The 19,851-nt window shown below is 58.3% G+C and overlaps 2 protein-coding genes across 7 annotated transcripts; both read left to right on the top strand.

Moving 5' to 3' along the window:
* Positions 1 to 225: 225 nt before the first annotated feature.
* Positions 226 to 2,675, top strand: ZBTB12 (zinc finger and BTB domain containing 12). Its single transcript, NM_001101821.1, is given in 2 exon segments — positions 226 to 461; positions 966 to 2,675. A coding segment is annotated over 1 exon segment (1,380 nt). The 5' UTR covers positions 226 to 461; positions 966 to 985; the 3' UTR covers positions 2,366 to 2,675.
* A 1,844-nt stretch (positions 2,676 to 4,519) lies between these two features.
* On the top strand, positions 4,520 to 19,511 carry EHMT2 (euchromatic histone lysine methyltransferase 2). Of its 6 annotated transcripts, XM_084965805.1 has the most exons (28): positions 4,520 to 4,581; positions 5,228 to 5,294; positions 5,390 to 5,608; positions 5,704 to 5,960; positions 6,746 to 6,830; positions 6,927 to 6,967; positions 7,102 to 7,257; positions 9,291 to 9,428; positions 9,547 to 9,661; positions 9,820 to 9,921; positions 10,142 to 10,290; positions 10,386 to 10,529; positions 10,615 to 10,850; positions 10,930 to 11,112; positions 11,235 to 11,317; positions 11,785 to 11,891; positions 11,992 to 12,114; positions 12,201 to 12,302; positions 13,862 to 13,966; positions 14,051 to 14,205; positions 14,295 to 14,462; positions 15,407 to 15,551; positions 15,919 to 15,996; positions 16,355 to 16,470; positions 16,575 to 16,661; positions 18,300 to 18,378; positions 18,504 to 18,679; positions 19,006 to 19,511. In XM_084965805.1, exons 1-28 carry the CDS (start codon positions 4,540 to 4,542, stop codon positions 19,184 to 19,186), a joined length of 3,639 nt encoding a protein of 1,212 aa, XP_084821931.1. In that variant the 5' UTR covers positions 4,520 to 4,539; the 3' UTR covers positions 19,187 to 19,511.
* The last annotated feature ends 340 nt before the right edge of the window (positions 19,512 to 19,851 follow it).

Here is a 19,851-nt window from a genome sequence, read left to right as displayed (position 1 = left end):
CCGCGCGGCATTTGGCACGCACGCGCAGACTGGCCGCGGGGCCGGGAGGCACAGAGGAGGGGGAGCCAGAAAGAGGGGGGTGCGGAACGTATTTCCGCTCTGGCGGACAAATAATACTGGCCAAAGGGGAGGCCAGGCTGTCTGGCCCTTTAACCGTGTGGGGGGGCGCTGGCGAAGAAAGGGGGGTCGGGAAAGGGGGAATCCTGCTCCTTTAATTCCCTCCCCTCTTCCTCCTCCCTGAGTTCTCGCCGACGCCGCCGCGCGCGGGGCCTGGAACACACGGCACGAGCCGCCCCCGCCCCTCCCCCCTTACGCCCACGCGGAGCCGGCCCCGCGCGCGCGCCCCGTGCACCCCCGCGCCTGCGCGCTGCCCAGGCCTTGCCCGTGTGTGGGGGCGCAGCCGGCCCCGGGGGGGTGGGGGAAATAGGGGGGTAAAAAAACAGCGCGCGGAACCGGGCCAGGTGAGAGGCGCGTGCACTCAGGGTCGCGGGGCGGGGGGGGGGCGTGCCACGGAGTTCTGAAGGCGTGGGGGGGGCGTGCACGATGCGTGCAGGCCGTGGGGGGAGGACGTGAAAAGCGCGTGCAAACGTGCAAGGGGGGGGCGGAGGAATGAGGCAGCGGGTAAAGGAGGCGGGGTGAGAAAAGGCTGCAGCCGGGGCCACCCCAGAGCTCCAGGCCTCTGCTCCCCCTTCTGCCGACCTTCCCCCGTGGGTGCGCGGGCTCGCCCCATCATCGCGGGCGGTCGGGCTGGGGGGTGTGGACGCCGCTGCCCCGCCCCCGGGAACCACGCCTCCCTCCTCTCCGAGGGACAGCGCCTCCCCGGGGGCTGGGGAAACTGAGGAAGAGGCTTGAAGACCCGCTGATCTGATGCTGGGGGGCCAGGCAAGAATGAGAGTGCGAGGCCTGGAGCCTTGGCTTAGGAAAGCCAGAGACCTTTGTCTCTGACTGGTTTCCTTCCCAACCAGGGTTGCCCACCCTCGCCACAATGGCCTCTGGGGTGGAAGTCCTGCGCTTCCAGCTGCCTGGCCACGAGGCCGCTACACTGCGGAACATGAACCAGCTCCGCGCAGAGGAGCGGTTCTGCGACGTGACCATTGTGGCCGACAGCCTCAAGTTCCGCGGCCACAAGGTCATCCTGGCTGCCTGCTCGCCGTTCCTGCGGGACCAGTTCCTGCTGAACCCCAGCTCTGAGCTACAGGTCTCGCTGATGCACAGTGCACGCATAGTGGCTGACCTGCTGCTCTCTTGCTACACGGGCGCCCTGGAATTCGCCGTCAGGGACATCGTTAACTACCTGACGGCCGCCTCCTACCTGCAGATGGAGCACGTGGTGGAGAAATGCCGGAATGCCCTCAGCCAGTTCATCGAGCCCAAAATAGGCCTCAAAGAGGATGGGGTCAGCGATGCCAGCCTTGTGAGCAGTGTCAGTGCCACCAAATCCCTTCTCCCTCCTGCCAGGACCCCAAAGCCAGCCCCCAAACCCCCACCCCCACCCCCTCTCCCCCCTCCACTCCTGCGGCCTGTGAAGCTGGAGTTCCCGCTGGATGAGGACCTGGAGCTGAAGGCCGAGGAAGAGGATGAGGATGAGGATGAGGACGTGTCTGACATCTGCATCGTCAAGGTGGAGTCGGCCCTGGAGGTGGCACACCGGCTCAAACCTCCCGGAGGCCTGGGAGGAGGTCTGGGCATTGGAGGCTCTGTGGGCAGCCACCTTGGAGAGCTGGCCCAGAGCAGCGTGCCCCCCAGCACTGTGGCCCCACCGCAGGGCGTGGTGAAAGCCTGCTACAGCCTTTCCGAGGATGCGGAAGGGGAGGGCCTGCTGTTGATCCCCGGCGGCAGGGCCAGCGTGGGGGCCACCTCAGGCCTGGTGGAGGCAGCAGCGGTGGCCATGGCTGCCCGGGGGGCGGGGGGCAGCCTGGGGGCGGGGGGCAGCCGGGGACCCCTCCCCGGCGGCTTTTCCAGTGGAAATCCCCTCAAGAACATCAAGTGCACCAAGTGCCCGGAAGTGTTCCAGGGCGTGGAGAAGCTGGTCTTCCACATGCGGGCTCAGCACTTCATCTTCATGTGCCCGCGCTGCGGCAAGCAATTCAACCACAGCAGCAACCTCAACCGGCACATGAACGTACACCGCGGCGTCAAGTCGCACTCGTGTGGCATCTGCGGCAAGTGCTTCACGCAGAAGTCCACACTGCACGACCACCTCAACCTCCACTCTGGAGCAAGGCCCTATCGCTGCTCCTACTGTGATGTGCGCTTCGCTCACAAGCCTGCCATCAGGCGGCATCTCAAGGAGCAGCACGGCAAGACCACTGCCGAGAACGTGCTGGAGGCCAGCGTGGCTGAGATCAACGTCCTCATCCGCTAGCGCTGGCAGGGGCAGGCGCTGGGGCCCTGGGCTGGGTAGGAAGGGGACCCCCCCGGCCCAGGAGAATAGGGGGGTGGGGGATCGAGGATAGGCAGGTTCGGTGGGGAGCCTGATGAGACACACACCCTGAGGGAGGGGCCACAGATTCCTTGGAGAGAAGCTGCCTCTTCAGAAGAAAAGGATGGAGAGGGTTCTTCGGGAAGGCCAAGGGAGTGGTAAGGGGATCCCAGAGAAAGATTTTCTTCTCTTAGAGGTGCATAGATATGTGGAGGGAGGGGAAAGGTCTTATAGGAATGAGAGGGGGCAAAGACTGGAAAATGTTTCATTCCTGGCTAGGGCTGCCCAGGAAGAAGTTCTGACATTTCTTGAGGTAGGGGGTGGGAGGGTGGGAATCGGGAGGGAATTTGGCAGGAGGCAGCTTGAGTGCTCCTGCTTAGAATAGAACCTTGGGAGAGGGAGTGGTAGGGGGAAAGGATTATTGAATCCCAGAAAAGGAAGTTCTTGCATGCTGGGGGAACGGGTCTGTGGGTACAAGGCTCACCAAAATTGTAGGGCGAACAAAATAAGGTGGCAGGTAAGAGAATATGGGGGTGAGCATCCTGGGTAGATATTGGGAAGTGGGGTACAATAGCAAGAACTATGAATAGTGGAGGGGGTGGGGGGTAGGGCACTTAGATGAGAGGACATGAGAAGGGCTGTTTGGGGGGAGGGAGAGGAGTAGAGACTTATACAGTATTTTTTAAGAAAAAACGTATTTTTTAGGATTTTTTCTGGAGTTTGGGGTTTTAGTTTTTCTGATTTTGTTTTCCACAAAATAAAAAAAAAACAAAAAACTTTTTTTTTTCTTATACTCTGTCTGGCAACTGTGTGTAAATGACTCTCCGACCCTAGACCGCCTCACACTCTGATGCCATTTGCTAAGTACCTGGAGGTCACAACTCATCCAGGTCTCATGCCTGAAGCTACCTTGACAAGGGAAGGGGGAGTGTAACAAGTGGGATTCTCCAGCCAGGGACCCACACCCCCAGTTCTGCATCCTCAACACCTGCTGGATACCTCATGTCACAAAGGTTCCATGATTGTTTGGCAGAGGTGTCAACACTTGACCTGCCCCTCTAGTTGAGTCTGGTACCAGGGCTAGGGAGGGGCGCTAGGTGTGATCGCTGTGCCCAGCCAAAATTGTAAGCAGGAGCCTAAGTTTGGGCATCTTGGGTCTGGGAAAAAGTTTCGTGTCGCCTGGAAGGCAAAAAAAAAAATCACTGGATTAGGGTGTGGAGAAGACTACAATTCCCAGAAAGCTCTGGAATAGTTCTTAACCAAAGAGGACTACAGCTCCCAGAAGGCCTTGTATTGGCCTCAGGTGCCCTATGTCCCAACCACCTACCTGAGTCAAATACTGCATGTGAAATACAGATATTTTCCAAAATTTGACCATAATGTAGTATCTAAAGAGATGGTACCCCAAATAGACCCATCAAAGTTGTATGTCTTAGTACTGTTGACTGGGCTATGACCCACGCAATACCTGCCTGGATATGCTTGTTAAACAGACGGCAATGACTCCCGCAACTCTGGAGGCTTACCTGAATCCCTAGTGCATGTGGTGGCCTAACATGTCTGGCATAAACAGAGGAGACATTTAGCCCCAGGTTTTCAAGAGGGGGTCGCTGCTCCAGGGGACATTAAAGCAGTATGCTAGAACCAGCCAAGAGGAGACCTTCAGGTGTCCTTCGCGTGTCCCCATCGCCCCCTTCTTGCTTGTTAGAGAAGCGAGGCCAAAATTGAGGCCGAGCCTTCTATCTAGTGACCTAGAAACTAGAAAGCAACCAGAAGCGGGAAAAGCACACGCGGGTGGGATTGGAAATACAGCCACTGCCAGGAGCCGGGAGACTCAGATGCTCTGTTACCTAAAACCAGGTCGGGGATGGAGAAGCCACACCTGGACCCAGGCGTGCCTCGCCTTCGGTTCCCCGCTGAGCCGAGGCCAGGAATGGCAGGAATTTTCCCCGGCAGCCCCCAGCTTAGGTCAGCCACTGCCATTTCAGAAGCCGCTCTCCGGGGAGAATGGCCAGAAAGCGCGTAGTGGCTCCTTTAAGGCTCCTCCTAGCCCTCCCTCCCCCGCCCACGTGACCCGGGGCGGCCGCGCGCCGGCTCGGCCCCCCGCGCAAGCGGCGATGGCGGCGGCGGCGGGAGCTGCAGCGGCGGCGGCCGCCGAGGTGCGGAAGGGGAGGGGGAGAGGCGGGTGCATGCCCGCGCGCGCGCCCGGGGGAAGCGCGCGCCCGTGCAATGCTCCGGGGGTGCAACGGGGCCGGGGGGCCCGGGCGGGACTTGCAGCAATCCGGAGGGCCAGCACCGGGGGCGGATGAGGGGACCAGGGGGTGGGAGGTGGGGGGAGTGGGCACGGAGGCGCGCATGCAGCCGCCGGCTGCCCCCGAGTGGGCGGCGAGCGCCGGGGCCCCGGGAACACGCGCGAGGGGCACGAGGGGCCGTCCACCGGGCTGGGGCGCAGCGGGCGCAGGAGGGGTTGGTGCCCGGGGTCCCCGCGGCCTGGGGGACAAAGGGGGAGCGGCGCGTGCAGCCGGGAGGAGGGGGCGGGGCCGGGGCGCGGAGGCCCCGCCCCCTCCCCCTCCTCTCTTCTCGGCCCCTGAGATGCGGGGTCTACCCAGAGGGAGGGGGCTGCTGAGGGCCCGGGGGAGGGGTCGTGCGGCCCCTCCGGGCAGCCGAAGCCGCGGAAGGGGGGGCCCCCATAGAGGAAGAGGTAGGCCCCGGAGCCTACTCTCTCTTCCCAGGGCTCAAGCGTCCTGGGCGCCCCAACTTCCTACCGGACTGACCAGTCCTCCTATCCCTTGTGTCCCCTCCCAGGGGGAGGCCCCCGCTGAGATGGGGGCGCTGGTGCTGGAGAAGGAGCCCAGAGGAGCTACCGAGAGAGGTGAGTACGGCAGAAACGGGCCCAGTTAAGACTTTCACCTCCCCCAACACGGGATCTCCTGAGCCCTTGGCCCGAACTTTTTTTTTCCTTTACAGTTCATGGCTCTTTGGGGGACACCCCTCGTAGTGAGGAGGCCCTCCCCAAGGCCAACCCTGACTCCCTGGAACCTGCTGGCCCCTCATCCCCAGCCTCTGTCACAGTCACCGTCGGCGATGAGGGAGCTGACACTCCTATAGGGGCCACACCTCTCATTGGGGATGAACCCGAGAATCTCGAGGGAGATGGGGACCTCCATGGGGGACGCATCCTGCTGGGTGAGAGGCCAGGGAGTCTAGGGGGGTGAGGTGAGGTATCCTCAGGTTCTGCCTTCCCTCTTATCTTGCTTCCTGCCTGCCTGTCTGTCTTCCAGGCCATGCCACAAAGTCATTCCCGTCTTCCCCTAGCAAGGGGGGTGCCTGTCCCAGCAGAGCCAAAATGTCAATGACTGGGGCTGGAAAATCACCCCCATCAGTCCAGAGTTTGGCTATGAGGCTGCTGAGTATGCCGGGGGCCCAGGGGGCAGCAGCAGCAGCAATACCTGAACCCCCTCCAGCCACAGCCAGCCCAGAGGGGCAGCCCAAGGTCCATCGAGCCAGGAAGACCATGTCTAAACCCGGAAACGGACAGGTGAGGCTTAGGAGGAGGGGTGGGGATGGGGTGGGAGAGACAAGATAATCAATATAAGGCCCCTGTGAGCTGCATTTTCAGTTTGGCTTCAGACCTTTTCTTATCCAATCACGGCTTCACATGTTTACCAAGAGGCTACTGTGTGTCAAATTCTGGACTAAGGCTTCATATGTGAACAGACAGACAGGTTTCTGTCTTCCCCAGGTTTACATTCTGGAGGGCGGGTGTAGAAGATGCAGATGTTAAAGCCTTAATTAGGTAGTTAATGTCTTAATTACTCTTATGATAATGACTATCTAAAGAAACTTCAAACCACTTTTCCTTTCTACCTCCAAGCAAAAGTCCCACGGGAATGCCTCCCTCTCTTCTTTCAAACTGTCCCTGCTGTTTTACTGTGCATCTCTATAGGGAGGGAGCTGAAGGACACAGAAGTGATAGAGGAAGGAAATGACAAGGGCCCTAGAATCTCAGAAGCTTTACGATGATGTTTTTAGGGCTCTTGGTATCATGTTCTGGGCATGGTTTAGGTAGCTTTGGTCAAGGCCTTTTGTTTTCTCATCTGGAAAGTGGGGAGAAAGGGCCTGCTTCTGAGTGCTCGAAGAATTAACTGAGTGTTCCATGTGGGATGTGCTTGGCAATTCTTGTTCTTGCCACTGGAGCTTGGGTGGCAGGTTTGAAGGTGTGGCTCACCACCCACCCCACCCCCCAAACCTGGGGTGCTACGCTAATCCACAGGGAACCATAGATGCTCCCTGACCCTAAGTGTCCTCCCTCTTGGCCCCCAGCCCCCAGTCCCCGAGAAGCGGCCCCCTGAAGTGCAGCATTTCCGCATGAGCGATGACGTGCACTCGCTGGGGAAGGTGACCTCAGGTCAGTCCTACCCCCACCCCACCCGCCTGCAGCTCGCTTTGGCCTGTCCAAAGGGTTTCGAGTACAGGCCTCACTCCTTTCCCTCTCTCCTTCCAGACGTGGCCAAAAGGAGGAAGCTGAACTCAGGAGGTGGCCTGGTGAGCCAGGAGAGGCAGAGAACAGGGCCTCTCCATTGGGGGGGGGGCTCCATCTCACCCTGGAGGAAGATGGGGTTGTGAGGAAGTGCCAGCAGCTTCAATTTTTTTTTTTTTTTTTTTTAACCTTTTTCTAGTCGGAGGAGTTGGGTTCTGCACGGGGTTCAGGAGATGTGTCCCTGGAGAAGGGCGACCCCGGGTCCCTGGAGGAGTGGGAGACGGTGGTGGGGGATGACTTCAGCCTCTACTACGATTCCTACTCTGTGGATGAGCGAGTGGACTCGGACAGCAAGGTGAGGGAGCTGACCGCCCTCCCGCCCACGCTCCCCCACATCCAGGGCCCTCTCTTCAATCTTTCCTGCCCCTTTTTTTTCTCCCTTTTTCTGAACACCCGCTAATTCACCGCCCCAAAATATCTAGAATTTATTCCAGTGCGTGCTCTATGCTGCATCCATCCGCTTGCTCCTCTCCAGTGAAAGTCACCACCTCAGCCTTTGGGTTTAACATCCCATTTATGGTTTATTTGTCCTTCGTTTGCTTGTTTATTCCTTTGCTCCTTGTTTGGTTTTATTTCACATGTGTGTTTGGCTATGCGACATAATGCTTCATCTGGCTTGTTTTGCTTTTTGTTTGTTTTGTCATGGCAACATGCAGATACACACAAAAGAATAGAATAGGGAGCCCACCCCGCCCCAGTAGCCATCACCCAGCTTCAAGGATTATCGATACACAGCCAGTCTTGAATCATCCATTCCTCTTCCAACACACACATCTGCTGGATTGTTTCAGAGCAGATCCAAGACACCATATCATTGTATCTGGAAATACTTCCGGAAGTTCCCATCATGGCTCAGCAGTTAACAAACCCAACTAGCATCCATGAGGGAGAGGGTTCGATCCCTGGCCTCGCTTAGTGGGTTAAGGATCCGGCGATGCCGTGAGCTGTGGTGTAGGTGGCAGACTCAGCTCGGATCCTGCATTGCTATGGCTCTGGCATAGCACTACAGCTCCAATTGGACCCCTAGCCTGGGAAGCTCCATATGCTGTGGGTGCGACCCTAAAAAAGACGAAAAAAAAAGAAATATGTTTCCATACGTATTTCTAAACATTAGAGCTCTTTTTTTAAAAACATCCCTGCATTACCCTTTTCACACCAAAAAAAAATTTACAAATGATTCCTTAATATCTTGCTACTAGTCAGTCTTCACATTTTTTTCATCTATTTCATAAATGGGATTTTTATTTGTCAACATTCGCATGAGGTCCACGCTTTTTTTTAGGTCTCTTTACGTATAGGTTCCTTTCTTTCTAAAAAAAAAAAAAAAAAAGGTGGTGCCATAAGTGTGATCCTAAAAAGTAAAAAAAAAAAAAATTTTCTATTTATTTGTTTGAAGAAACTGAGTTCTGCTCATTTAGGAGCTGGCTGATTGGGCAAGGGTTGACACGTGATTCTGCTATTTCTTTTTGTCTTTTTGCAATTTCTTGGGCTGCTCCCTCGGCATATGGAGGTTCTCCAGCTAGGGGTCAAATCGGAGCTGTAGCCACCGGCCTACGCCAGAGCCACAGCAACATGGGATCCGAGCCGCGTCTGCAACCTACACCACAGCTCACGGCAACCCAGATGGTTAACCCACTGAGCAAGGGCAGGGACCGAACCTGCAACCTCATGGTTCCTAGTCGGATTCCTTAACCACTGAGCCACAACTGGAACTCCCTCTGTTGACTATTTCTTACAGACAGCTAGACCTGTGATCAGCTTCAGATGCCCTTTCTTTTTTTTTTTTTTTTTCAGGACTTGCTAGTTGGTGCAGGTGCCTCCTGTTCCCTCACACCAGGTGTGGAACATTGGGTTTTTTAGTAGTGACATTAAGAGCGATCAGTGGATTCAGATGATGTCCGTCTGACTTGATTGATAAAGAGTTTCTAATTGGGTTTTCATCTAGTGTTTTCAGTCTTGCCTATTCATGAACGTTTTTAGAAAGAGTGTATTATCCATTTGTTGTTTGAAACGTACTTTTTTTTTTTCCCTGCTTAATGTTGTGTTTGTTACTAAGGCACGTGTTGCATGTCACCGCAGTACCTTATTTGTCATTACTGTATAGTGTTTGATACCTTCTCCCTTTATTCAGCCTTTTTCTTCCTTTCCTACCCGCACTCACCTCCTCCAGGAAGCCATTCTTGGGGCGTCGTTTTCTCGATACCCCCTCCTTCTGAGTCCTGGGGGTCAGCCAAGGCCCGCTCTGCCTCTCTCCCAGGTCCCTCCCAGGAGAGGGCTGTGGCCTGGGGAGGTCACTCTTTGTTCAGCCCTGCTTTGCCTCTCTTCCAGTCTGAGGTTGAAGCTCTGGCTGAACAGCTGAGTGAGGAGGAGGAAGAAGAGGAGGAGGAAGAGGAGGAGGAGGAGGAGGAGGAGGAAGAAGAGGAGGAGGAGGAGGAAGATGAAGAGTCAGGGAATCAGTCGGACAGGGTAGGAGCTGGAGGCTGGTGTACAGTGGAGCCGGGGCTGCCAACCTCGGCTCTGAGTCCTCAGAGGACAGGGCTGCAGGCTAGGGGCCGGTCTCTCTGACGCTCTGCCTCCTCCCCAGAGCGGTTCCAGCGGCCGGCGCAAAGCCAAGAAGAAGTGGCGGAAGGACAGTCCGTGGGTGAAGCCGTCACGGAAACGGCGGAAGCGGGAGCCTCCGAGGGCCAAAGAGCCACGAGGTGAGGAGGCTCCTCTGCTTTGGGGTCCCCTCCTCCAGCCCCTTCCCGGCCCGCAGAGAGCGTGCATGCACACACACGCTCAGCATGCACGCCCGCATGTACCCACGCGTCCAGGCACCTGTGAGCTCGCACTCTCACTCTCTCTGTCTCTGTGTCAGGAGTGAATGGTGTGGGCTCCTCAGGCCCCAGTGAGTACATGGAGGTCCCTCTGGGGTCCCTGGAGCTGCCCAGCGAGGGGACCCTCTCTCCCAACCACGCTGGTAATTGCCAATTGCCGGGATAGGGAGCCACTAGGGGGCGCCCTCAGGGCAGGAGGGAATGGGGAGGAGGGGAACCCCGCTGGAGCGGGAGTGTCCACAGCCAGACTTCGGGGGTTCTGGAGCATGGAGGGAAAGTCAGGGCAGGGGTAAGAGGCCCCCTGAGGGGTCCCGGTGGGTGAGGGGCCGGGCCTCCCCCAGCTCCTTTTTTCCTCCATCCAAGGCGTGTCCAATGACACATCCTCCCTGGAGACAGAGCGAGGGTTTGAGGAGTTGCCCCTCTGCAGCTGCCGCATGGAGGCACCCAAGATAGACCGCATCAGTGAGAGAGCGGGGCACAAGTGCATGGCCACGGAGAGTGTGGATGGAGAGGTGGGCCTGGGGGCTGCTAGGCGAGATGCCCGGGGTTCAGCCCCAGCCCCCAGCCCCCAGCCTCACCTCTTCTCACCCGGCCTCACTGCCCATAGCTATCGGGCTGTAACGCCGCGATCCTCAAGCGGGAGACCATGAGACCATCGAGCCGCGTGGCCCTGATGGTGCTCTGTGAGACCCACCGCGCCCGCATGGTCAAACACCACTGCTGCCCAGGCTGTGGCTACTTCTGTACGGCGGTGAGTCACCTGTGGGGCAGGTGGGCGGTGTGCCCCACGGAGGCTGGGCTCCAGGGGCCTGACCGCATTGTTCCCCTGCCCCCAGGGCACCTTCCTGGAGTGCCACCCCGACTTCCGAGTGGCCCACCGCTTCCACAAGGCCTGCGTGTCCCAGCTCAACGGGATGGTCTTCTGTCCCCACTGTGGGGAGGACGCATCTGAGGCCCAAGAGGTGACCATCCCCCGGGGGGATGGGGTGACCCCACCAGCGGGCACTGCAGCCCCCGCCCCCCCACCCCTGGCCCAGGATGCCCCCGGGAGAGCGGACACTTCCCAGCCCAGGTACTGGCCTCGCCCTTCCCTTGTTCCCGTTCCCCGCCCCGTCCCGGTCTCCCCTAGACATCCGCACCTTCTCCCACAGCGCCCGGATGCGAGGTCACGGGGAGCCCCGGCGGCCCCCCTGCGACCCCCTGGCTGACACCATCGACAGCTCGGGGCCCTCCCTCACCCTGCCCAGTGGAGGCTGCCTCTCAGCTGTGGGGCTGCCACCTGGGCCAGGCCGGGAGGCCCTGGAGAAGGCACTGGTCATCCAGGAGTCGGAGAGGTGAGTAGGGGTCGCTGTCGGGCACAGCAACTAGGACTGGGGCTGAAAGGCGGACGTGCAGGTGCCGGGGCTGATGCTCGAATCTTGAGGAGCCCACCCCTCTCTCTCCCTCACCTTGGCAGGCGGAAGAAACTCCGTTTCCACCCCCGGCAGCTGTACCTGTCAGTGAAGCAGGGCGAGCTGCAGAAGGTGATCCTGATGCTGTGTGAGTGTTTTGCTCATTCGTTCAAGCAAACCTTGCTTGAGCATCCGTCATGTGTCAGACACCGGGCTCGGGGTCGGGGGAGCGAGGCAGTGACATACATCATCCTTGCCCTGAGGGACACAGACACAGATAACCCGTGGTGGTGGCGACTGTGGTGGCAAGGGATGCCGAGGCTCTAGGTCCTTTTCTGAGTGTTGGTGGTGGTTTGCTGACTTCAGTTTTCCCACTGGAGGCCCAGAGAGGATAACTGCCTCACCCAGTGCGCAGCGGCACTAAGGCCCAGGGGTGGGGCTCTTAACCTCTCATCTCTGTTAAGTGCTGAGGTGGAGGCGAGCACCAGGGAGGCCCAAGAGGGGCCTCCCCCAGGCTGGGGCCGTGAGAAGCCTTCCTGGAGGAGGAGTCCCTGGCCCCTGAGCTTGCTTACCACTTGTCCCTCCCTCTCCCGGTGTGGTGGGCGCTCCCTGCAGTGGACAACCTGGACCCCAACTTCCAGAGCGACCAGCAGAGCAAGCGCACGCCCCTGCACGCGGCCGCCCAGAAGGGCTCAGTGGAGATCTGCCACGTGCTGCTGCAGGTCAGCGCGCCCGGGCCCTCTGCCTCACAGACTGCGTCTTGGATCCCCTCCCCTGGCCAGCCCCTCCCTGGTGCCAACCCGCGTGCCCCCCTCCTTGCAGGCTGGAGCCAACATCAACGCAGTGGACAAGCAGCAGCGGACGCCGCTGATGGAGGCTGTGGTGAACAACCACCTGGAGGTGGCTCGTTACATGGTGCAGCGCGGCGGCTGCGTCTACAGCAAGGTGTGCGGCCCGGCCGGCCGGGGCCCAGCTCAGGGACCAGGTTTGAGGTGCCAGCCAGAGGGCTCATCTGCCCACATCTTCCTCAGGAGGAAGACGGCTCCACCTGCCTCCACCACGCAGCCAAAATTGGGAATCTGGAGATGGTGAGCCTGCTGCTCAGCACGGGTCAGGTGGACGTCAACGCCCAGGTTAGCGGCCTGACTTCCCGCCAAGCCTCCTACAGTCCTTGGCTCAGCCTCGGGCCAGGACCCCTTTGTCCTGGGTCTGACCTCTGGCCCTTCCCCTGCATTTCACCCTGTTCCAGTCTGCCCCCACCTCCTCTCTCCCTTCATTTGTATTTCTCATCACTCTTTTCTGTTTTTTCTTTATCTTTATCCATGTTCAAAATGAGTCACTGCCTTCATCTCTGCAACTGTCCAATGAGATTTCCTTATTATTAACTCTTGTTTTTCACATGTTGGATGTGTTTTATTATTCTTCCTTTTTTTAATTTTTTTTATTTTTGGCCACACCTATGGCATGCAGAAGTTCTGGGGCCAGGGAACAAACCTGCGCCACCGCAGTAACCAGAGCCACACAGCAGTGACACCACCAGATCTGCTAGGCCACCATGGAACTCTTAGGTCATTTTTCTTGATCTGTGAATTTTTCCATTCTCTGTCCAGGAGAAGCCCCTCAAAGTAGGCACCTGTGGCTTTTGAATATGACCCGGCAGCCTTCGAGGGCTCCCTTGTCAGCACCTATTCTACCCTAGATTCAGAATCTACCGTTTCTCTAAGAAACTCTGGTTCCTTTAAATGGGAAATATTTTGGAGCTCCCTAGTGGCCTATGGGTTAAGGATCCAGTGTTGTCATTGCTGTGGTGTGGGGATTGATTCCCAGCCCTGGAACTTCTGCATGCCTTGGGTGAGACCTAATTAATTAATTAAAAATAAATGGGAGGAGTTCCTATTGTGGTGTGGCGGAAACGAATCCAACTGGTATCCATGAGGATGCGGGTTCCATCCCTGGCCTTGCTCAGTGCTGTCGGGGATCTGATATTGCTGAGAGCTGTGGTGTAGGTTGCAGATGGTGGCATGGATCCCGTGTTGCTCTGACTGTGGTGTAGACCAGCAGCTGTATGCCACGATGGGTGTGGCCCTAAATAGCAGTAGATAAATAATAAATAAATAAGTGGAAATGTTTTTTAGAGACTATGATTTGTCTACCTTGAGATGGTCAGTGGCAGACCTAGTAAAGATGTATTTTTTAATTTATTTTATTGTCTTTTAGGGCCGCACCTGTGGCATATGGAGGTTTCCATGCTAAGAGTCAAATCAGAGCTTATAGCCGGCCTACACCACAGCCAAAGCAACTCAGGATCCTAGCCACATTTGCGACCCACACCACAGCTCACAGCAACGCTGGATCTTTAACCCACTGAGTGAAGCCAGGGATCAAACCCACGTCCTCCTGGATAGTAGTCAGGCTCCTTAACTGCTGAGCCACAACGGGAACTCCAAGATGTATTTTTTTAGAAAGAAAAATTATTTCACAGCCGTGAGTGGTAGACACTACTAGTCCCAAGTTGTAAATGAGGAAACAGCCCCAGAGACTTGCCCAGGGTCCTGCAGCCTGTGATTGGTGGAAGCAGGACTCTGAGCCCGAGTCTAGCTGCGGAGCCCGTGCTCTCGCCTGCACGCTGCTCAGATGGGCAGGGCTGGGGCTGCCTCTCCACCTGCCTCCTTCCCCACATCCGCCCCCACAGGACAGCGGGGGCTGGACGCCCATCATCTGGGCTGCGGAGCACAAGCACATCGAGGTGATCCGCATGCTGCTGACACGGGGCGCCGACGTCACCCTCACAGACAACGTGAGAGAGAGTACGGTCAGGATGGGGGAGCAGGGCACAGGATGGGGTTCCAGGGCTCACTGCCTGGCCCCACCTTCCCCCCAGGAGGAGAACATCTGCCTGCACTGGGCCTCCTTCACCGGCAGCGCCGCCATCGCCGAGGTCCTCCTGAACGCCCGCTGTGACCTCCATGCTGTCAACTACCACGGGGACACGCCGCTGCACATCGCAGCCCGGGAGAGCTACCACGACTGCGTGCTGTGGGGCCCCCCTCCCCGCTCCCCCAGACCTGGACACCCCCTGCCACCTCTCAGGGCCCCGACCCCACGGGCTTCCTGTCCACGTCTAGGTTGTTCCTGTCTCGAGGGGCCAACCCTGAGCTGCGGAACAAGGAGGGGGACACGGCGTGGGACCTGACCCCTGAGCGCTCCGACGTGTGGTTTGCACTCCAGCTCAACCGCAAGCTTCGGCTCGGGGTGGGAAACCGGGCCATTCGCACTGAGAAGATCATCTGCCGGTGAGCCTGGGCTATCTGCCCCAGAGTCACCACCACCCCCTCCGCAGGCCCCACTGAGTCCCCAGAAACATCATACACACACACAAACGCATGCACGCACACACGCATGCTACCAGATACAGCAAATAAAAGAATGTCCAGTTAAGTCAGAATCTCAGATGAGGAGTTCCCATCGTGGCTCAGTGGTTAACAAAACCATCTAGTACCCATGAGGACTCGGGTTCAATCCCTGGCCTCGCTCAGTGGCTTAAGGATGCGGCATTGGAATGAGCTGTGGTGTAGATCGAAGACTCGGCTTGGATCCCACGTTGTTGTGGTTGTGGTGTAGGCTGGCAGCTACAGCTCCAGTTCCACCCCTAGCCTGGGAACCTCCATATGCCATGGGTGCAGGCAGCCCTAAAGAAACAAAAACAAACAAAAAAAAGAATTTCAGATGAAAAACACATAGTTTTTTAGTTTGAAAGTGTCCCATGTAGGAATTCCCATTGTGGCTCAATGGGTAAAGAGCCCCACATAGTGTCCATGAGGATCCGGGTTCCATCCCTGACCTCACTCAGTGGGTTAAGGATCTGGTGTTGCCTTGAGCAGTGGTGTAGGTCGCAGATGTGCCTCAGATCCAGCGTAGCTGTGGTATAGGCCAGTGGCTGCTGTTCCAGTTTGACCCCTAGCCCGGGAACCTCCATATGCCACAGCTGTGGCCGTAAAAAGAAGGGGGGGAAAAAGAAAGTGTCCCATGTGGTATTTGAGACATGCCTATCCCAAAAAAACTTTTATCTGAAATTCAAATTTAACTGAGTGTCCTGCGTTTTTATCTGGGAACCTTACTCCCCACACTCTGTCGAACCCCTGGAACCACACTCTTCCCTCCCCCAGCCCTCTCCTGGCACCTCTGGGAGCCCTCACCCCTCGCTCTAGCCACCCAGCCCCATCTCCCCTCTTGCCAGGGACGTGGCCCGGGGCTATGAGAACGTGCCCATTCCCTGTGTCAACGGGGTGGACAGCGAGCCGTGCCCCGAGGATTACAAGTACATCTCGGAGAACTGCGAGACGTCCACCATGAACATCGACCGCAACATCACGCACCTGCAGGTGAGCTCGGGGCCCTGGGCCCTCCCAGAGGGACGCCAGAGCCTCCGGGTACAGCTGGGCATGGCGCAGGCCACCAGGGGCTCCTGGCCAAGGTGTTGGGCCTGAAAGGGAGCTCCGGCGAGGGCTCGCATCCTCCCGGGGAAGGGGTCCTTTTTGTAGGACACATGAAGGTGTCTCGGGGCACACGGTAGCCCTGGAGACACCCCCATCGGCAACACTTTGACTCCCCCTCACCCCGGACCCACCGCCATCACTCTCCTGCAATGCGGACCCTAGAGAGAGCACAGCCGTTGGGGGGCAGGGAGCACTGGAAGCTGAGGGGCCCAGGTGGGTTCTGAGGGCGAACTCACCCTGCCTTCCGCCCCAGCACTGCACGTGTGTGGACGACTGCTCCAGCTCCAACTGCCTGTGCGGCCAGCTCAGCATCCGCTGCTGGTATGACAAGGTATGTGCCCTCGCCCCGGCTCCTCCCCTCCTTCGTAGGAGATGCCCCCGCCCCCAACTCCCCGGGACCTTTACCCTCACCTCCTAACCTGTGGGGGACGCGACCGAGAGGGCAGGGCAAGACCTGGGATTTCCAGGATGCCGCTGGGACAGAAACGGGCCTGGCCCAGGTATATGCAAATCCAGGGCAATGGTTGTGTGTTTCCTGTTCAGTGACGTCAGAGCATGTGTGGCCTCCCCACCCCTGCCCAGCCTCCCTGTGCCTGGATTGGTGGGGTTTTCTGTGAAATCTTAGGAAGCCTGGGCAGTTGAGGTGGGCACCACACAGAGACCGCTGTTGTCCCCTCCCTCGGCCCCAGGATGGGCGGCTGCTGCAGGAATTTAACAAGATCGAGCCCCCGCTGATTTTTGAGTGTAACCAGGCGTGCTCCTGCTGGAGAAACTGCAAGAATCGCGTAGTGCAGAGCGGCATCAAGTGAGGCCCCTCCTGTGGCCCCACCCCCTGCCCCTTCCTCCTGTCCCTCCCTCGGGGTGCTTCCGGGTCACTCCACCCACTGTCACCCTTTCTCCCATCCCCAGGGTGCGACTGCAGCTCTACCGAACAGCCAAGATGGGCTGGGGGGTCCGCGCCCTGCAGACCATTCCCCAGGGGACTTTTATATGCGAGTGAGTGGTGGGGAGGGGGTGCTTTGGCTCCTGGAGGGTGGAGCTGGGTGCAGGGCTTTCCTCCCCCCCCCCCTTTTTTATTTTATGGCTGCACTTGCTATAGATGGAAGTTCCTGGGCAAGGAAAGGAATCTGAGCCCCAGCTGTGACATGTGCAGCTGGAGCTGTGCTGGATTCTTTAACCCACTGCACCCGACCCAGAATTGAACCCAAGCCTCTGCAGTTGGATTCTTAACTTACTGCACCACAGCGGGAGCTCCCTGCCCTCCTCCTTGATGGGTCCCACCTCTTCTGCTGCCCCGTCCCCACACCTCCACTCTGCCCCAACTACAGTGCCTGCATCTGCCCTCCCTCCTGTGCCTTCCCCTTTGGTGTATCTCTGAGCCTTGCACTCCCTCTCCCCTACCCTTCCCAACTGGGGAAAGCCCCAGTTTTGGAGACAGACAGACTTAGGTTTAAGCCCCACCCTGCCGCTAGGTGTCCTTGGCAAAGTTTCTTAACCTCTCTGAGCCTTACTTGTCTGCAAAATGGAGGTGGTCATAGCTCCCTTTCTGTCTAGCTCCTTGGAGGCCTCAGGTCCCTCCGTCCATCAGGTCTTTCTCTTCTCAGCATCTGTAACCTCCCCCTTTCCTGTGGCTCTTAGTCCATGGACTTCACATTGAACGTAGATCCTCTTTGGCCTTTAAAACAATTCAGCCCCATTTGCCTATGTAAGAGACCATTAATTTATACCCTGCGTTACTTTTTTTTTTTTTCTTCTCTTGCTGTGCCCACAGCTTGTGGAAGTTCCCAGACTCAGGGATCAAACCCACAGCATAGCCGTCGCCCCTGCTGCAGCAGTAACAACACCAGATCCTTAACCACTAGGCCACCAGGGAACTCCCATGTTCGCCTGCATTTTGGCTTCACTCCCGCCCACATCCGCCTTTACCCTTTCCCTCTGCCTCTCCGTGTGTCTCAGTGCTCCTCCTCCTCCTGCCGTCTGCCACCCCTGATGGCTCCCATGACACCGTCCTCACCTACTTGCCATCCATCCATCCTTCCTCTTCACTCTGCTTTCCACAGCTCCTCACCGCCCCCCAGGTCCTCACATTTCTGTGGACCCGTCCCTTCCAATAGCCCTCAGCCCGGAACCGCCCCTGCCTGCGGGGTGACTCCTAGTCTCCAAACCTCCAGTGTCTCCAGCTGAAGAGATTTCCTCACCCAGGCCGCCCCCAGACACTGATCCCTTTGCCGCAGCAGCCCTTCCCTCTAACACCCACTGCTGCTTCCCCAGCTCAGCCCTGGCCTCAGGCTGTCGTCCTGCCTGTTGTCCTGGCTGTCTGGTGGGGACCCCAGCTGGCAGGAGTGTGTCCTGTGTGTACCCTCACATGCCTGCGTCCCTTGTTCCTCCTCTTGATCCCCCGCCTGGATAGGGGCTTCCCACGCCTCCCCCCCCAGACAATGTGCCCTGTCCTCGGGACCCCATGTGCCTTGCCCACCCGAGCCCCAGCCGTGCTGATCTGTGAGATTCATGGACAGTGACTGGGGCAGCTGACAGGCAGCAGGAGAGGAGTTGTGGGGTTGTGAGGCGAGACAGCCCAGAGCCTGTTCCCAGGAACCCCCCCTCAACCCCGGCACCACCACCTCCTGCCCACAGGTATGTGGGAGAGCTGATCTCTGATGCCGAGGCTGACGTGAGAGAGGATGATTCTTATCTCTTCGACTTGGACAACAAGGTGGGCGGGAGACCCCTCCATCACCTCCTCTCCGCCAGCAGATGGAAACTGGAAGGGGCCTCGGGCCGTCGGTGGGCTCGAGGGGTGGTGGGTGGTGGATGTGCTGACTGCCGCCCTCCCCTCAGGATGGAGAAGTCTACTGCATCGATGCCCGTTACTACGGCAACATCAGCCGCTTCATCAACCACTTGTGTGACCCCAACATCATCCCCGTCCGGGTCTTCATGCTACACCAAGACCTGCGATTTCCGCGCATTGCCTTCTTCAGTTCACGAGACATCCGGACCGGGGAGGAGCTGGGGTGAGGCAGCCTGGGACGCGGCCATGGGTGTGGGAGGGGCAGCCGGCCCGGGACCAGAGCAGGAAGGCTGGAGAGTGCCTGCTCTCCAGGCACGGATTAGAGCAGAGCTTCTCCGAAACGGGCCATAAACAGAGTCCCAAGCCGCACAGGTTTTGAGTCAGTAGGTTTGGGATGAGGCCCAAGAGTCCTCATTCCTAACAAGCTCCTGGGCAGCGCTGGGGCTGTAGGTGCAGAGAGCATAGGAGGGCTCAGAGCCCAGCAGAAGATGGGGACAGATGCTTCGGAGTGGGTCTGGGTCCCACAGACCGCCTGTGCTCCCCTGACAGGTTTGACTATGGTGACCGCTTCTGGGACATCAAAAGCAAATATTTCACCTGCCAGTGTGGCTCTGAGAAGTGCAAGCACTCAGCGGAGGCCATCGCCCTGGAGCAGAGCCGCCTGGCCCGCCTGGACCCCCACCCCGAGCTGCTGCCCGAGCTCAGCTCCTTGCCCCCCGTCAACCCCTGAGAGTGGACCACACACACCCCTCCCTACCCCAGGACGGCCACCAACTCAGCAGCCACCTCTGCCGCTTGCTGCCCACAGCCCACACCTGGGGGTGCCACAGTCTCCTGTCCCTGCACCCCTCCACACATTCCTCAGCCAGAAATCCCCGCCAGGCCCTGGAGGTCTGACAGCCCCTCTCTCCCAGAGCTGGTTCCTCCCTGGGAGAGTGACTTCAGGGCTGGCCACCCCCCTGTTCCCCATCCTTAGCTGAAGTTTGATGAATTGAAATTGGGGCCCTATGCTAACTGGTTTCCTTTGTTCTCAATAAATGTTGGGTTTGTAATAAGCCGAGGGGTTGCAGCCAGAGGGATCGTGGGTGCGAGGGGCAGGTGAGGATGGGAAGCAGGCCGGGCAGGTGTGCCTGGTGTGGCTGGTGCGGCTAGCCGCCCGGGGGAGGGGCAGGGGGTGACCGGGTGCAGGATCTCTGCTCAAGGCCAAATCTCATCTGGACACTTAATCTTTTGCGGGAGGGTGTGGGCGGGAGTGTACAACCAGTGAGGAAGTTGGCAAAATTGAGGGTTTTCTTAGAGCGTGCGGGAGTCCTTCAGGTCGTGGTCCTTGAGGCCTGAGCAAGTAGCCTTGACCTGACCCCATCCCAGGCTCGCCTTCCAGCTCAGAGTCAAGTA

The sequence above is a fragment of the Sus scrofa genome, chromosome 7 (genome assembly GCF_054392235.1).
Source record: "Sus scrofa isolate SSC_HxYL_T2T_F1_AM1 chromosome 7, Sscrofa_HxYL_maternal_Yorkshire_Landrace_v2.0, whole genome shotgun sequence".
Taxonomy (NCBI): domain Eukaryota; kingdom Metazoa; phylum Chordata; class Mammalia; order Artiodactyla; family Suidae; genus Sus; species Sus scrofa.
The sequence above is the reverse complement of the archived record's forward strand: the minus strand, read 5'-3'. Positions and strand labels throughout refer to the sequence as shown.

What these genes read in the sequence shown, in the direction of transcription:
- EHMT2 (XM_084965802.1), top strand. Translation starts at nt 5,015, where the DNA reads ATGCGGGGTCTACCCAGAGGGAGGGGGCTGCTGAGGGCCCGGGGGAGG. An exon ending in ACTGAGAAGATCATCTGCCG is followed by an intron (nt 14,463 to 15,406) that starts GTGAGCCTGGGC and finishes CCCTCTTGCCAG; the next exon opens with GGACGTGGCCCGGGGCTATG. An exon ending in TCTTCGACTTGGACAACAAG is followed by an intron (nt 18,379 to 18,503) that starts GTGGGCGGGAGA and finishes CCCTCCCCTCAG; the next exon opens with GATGGAGAAGTCTACTGCAT.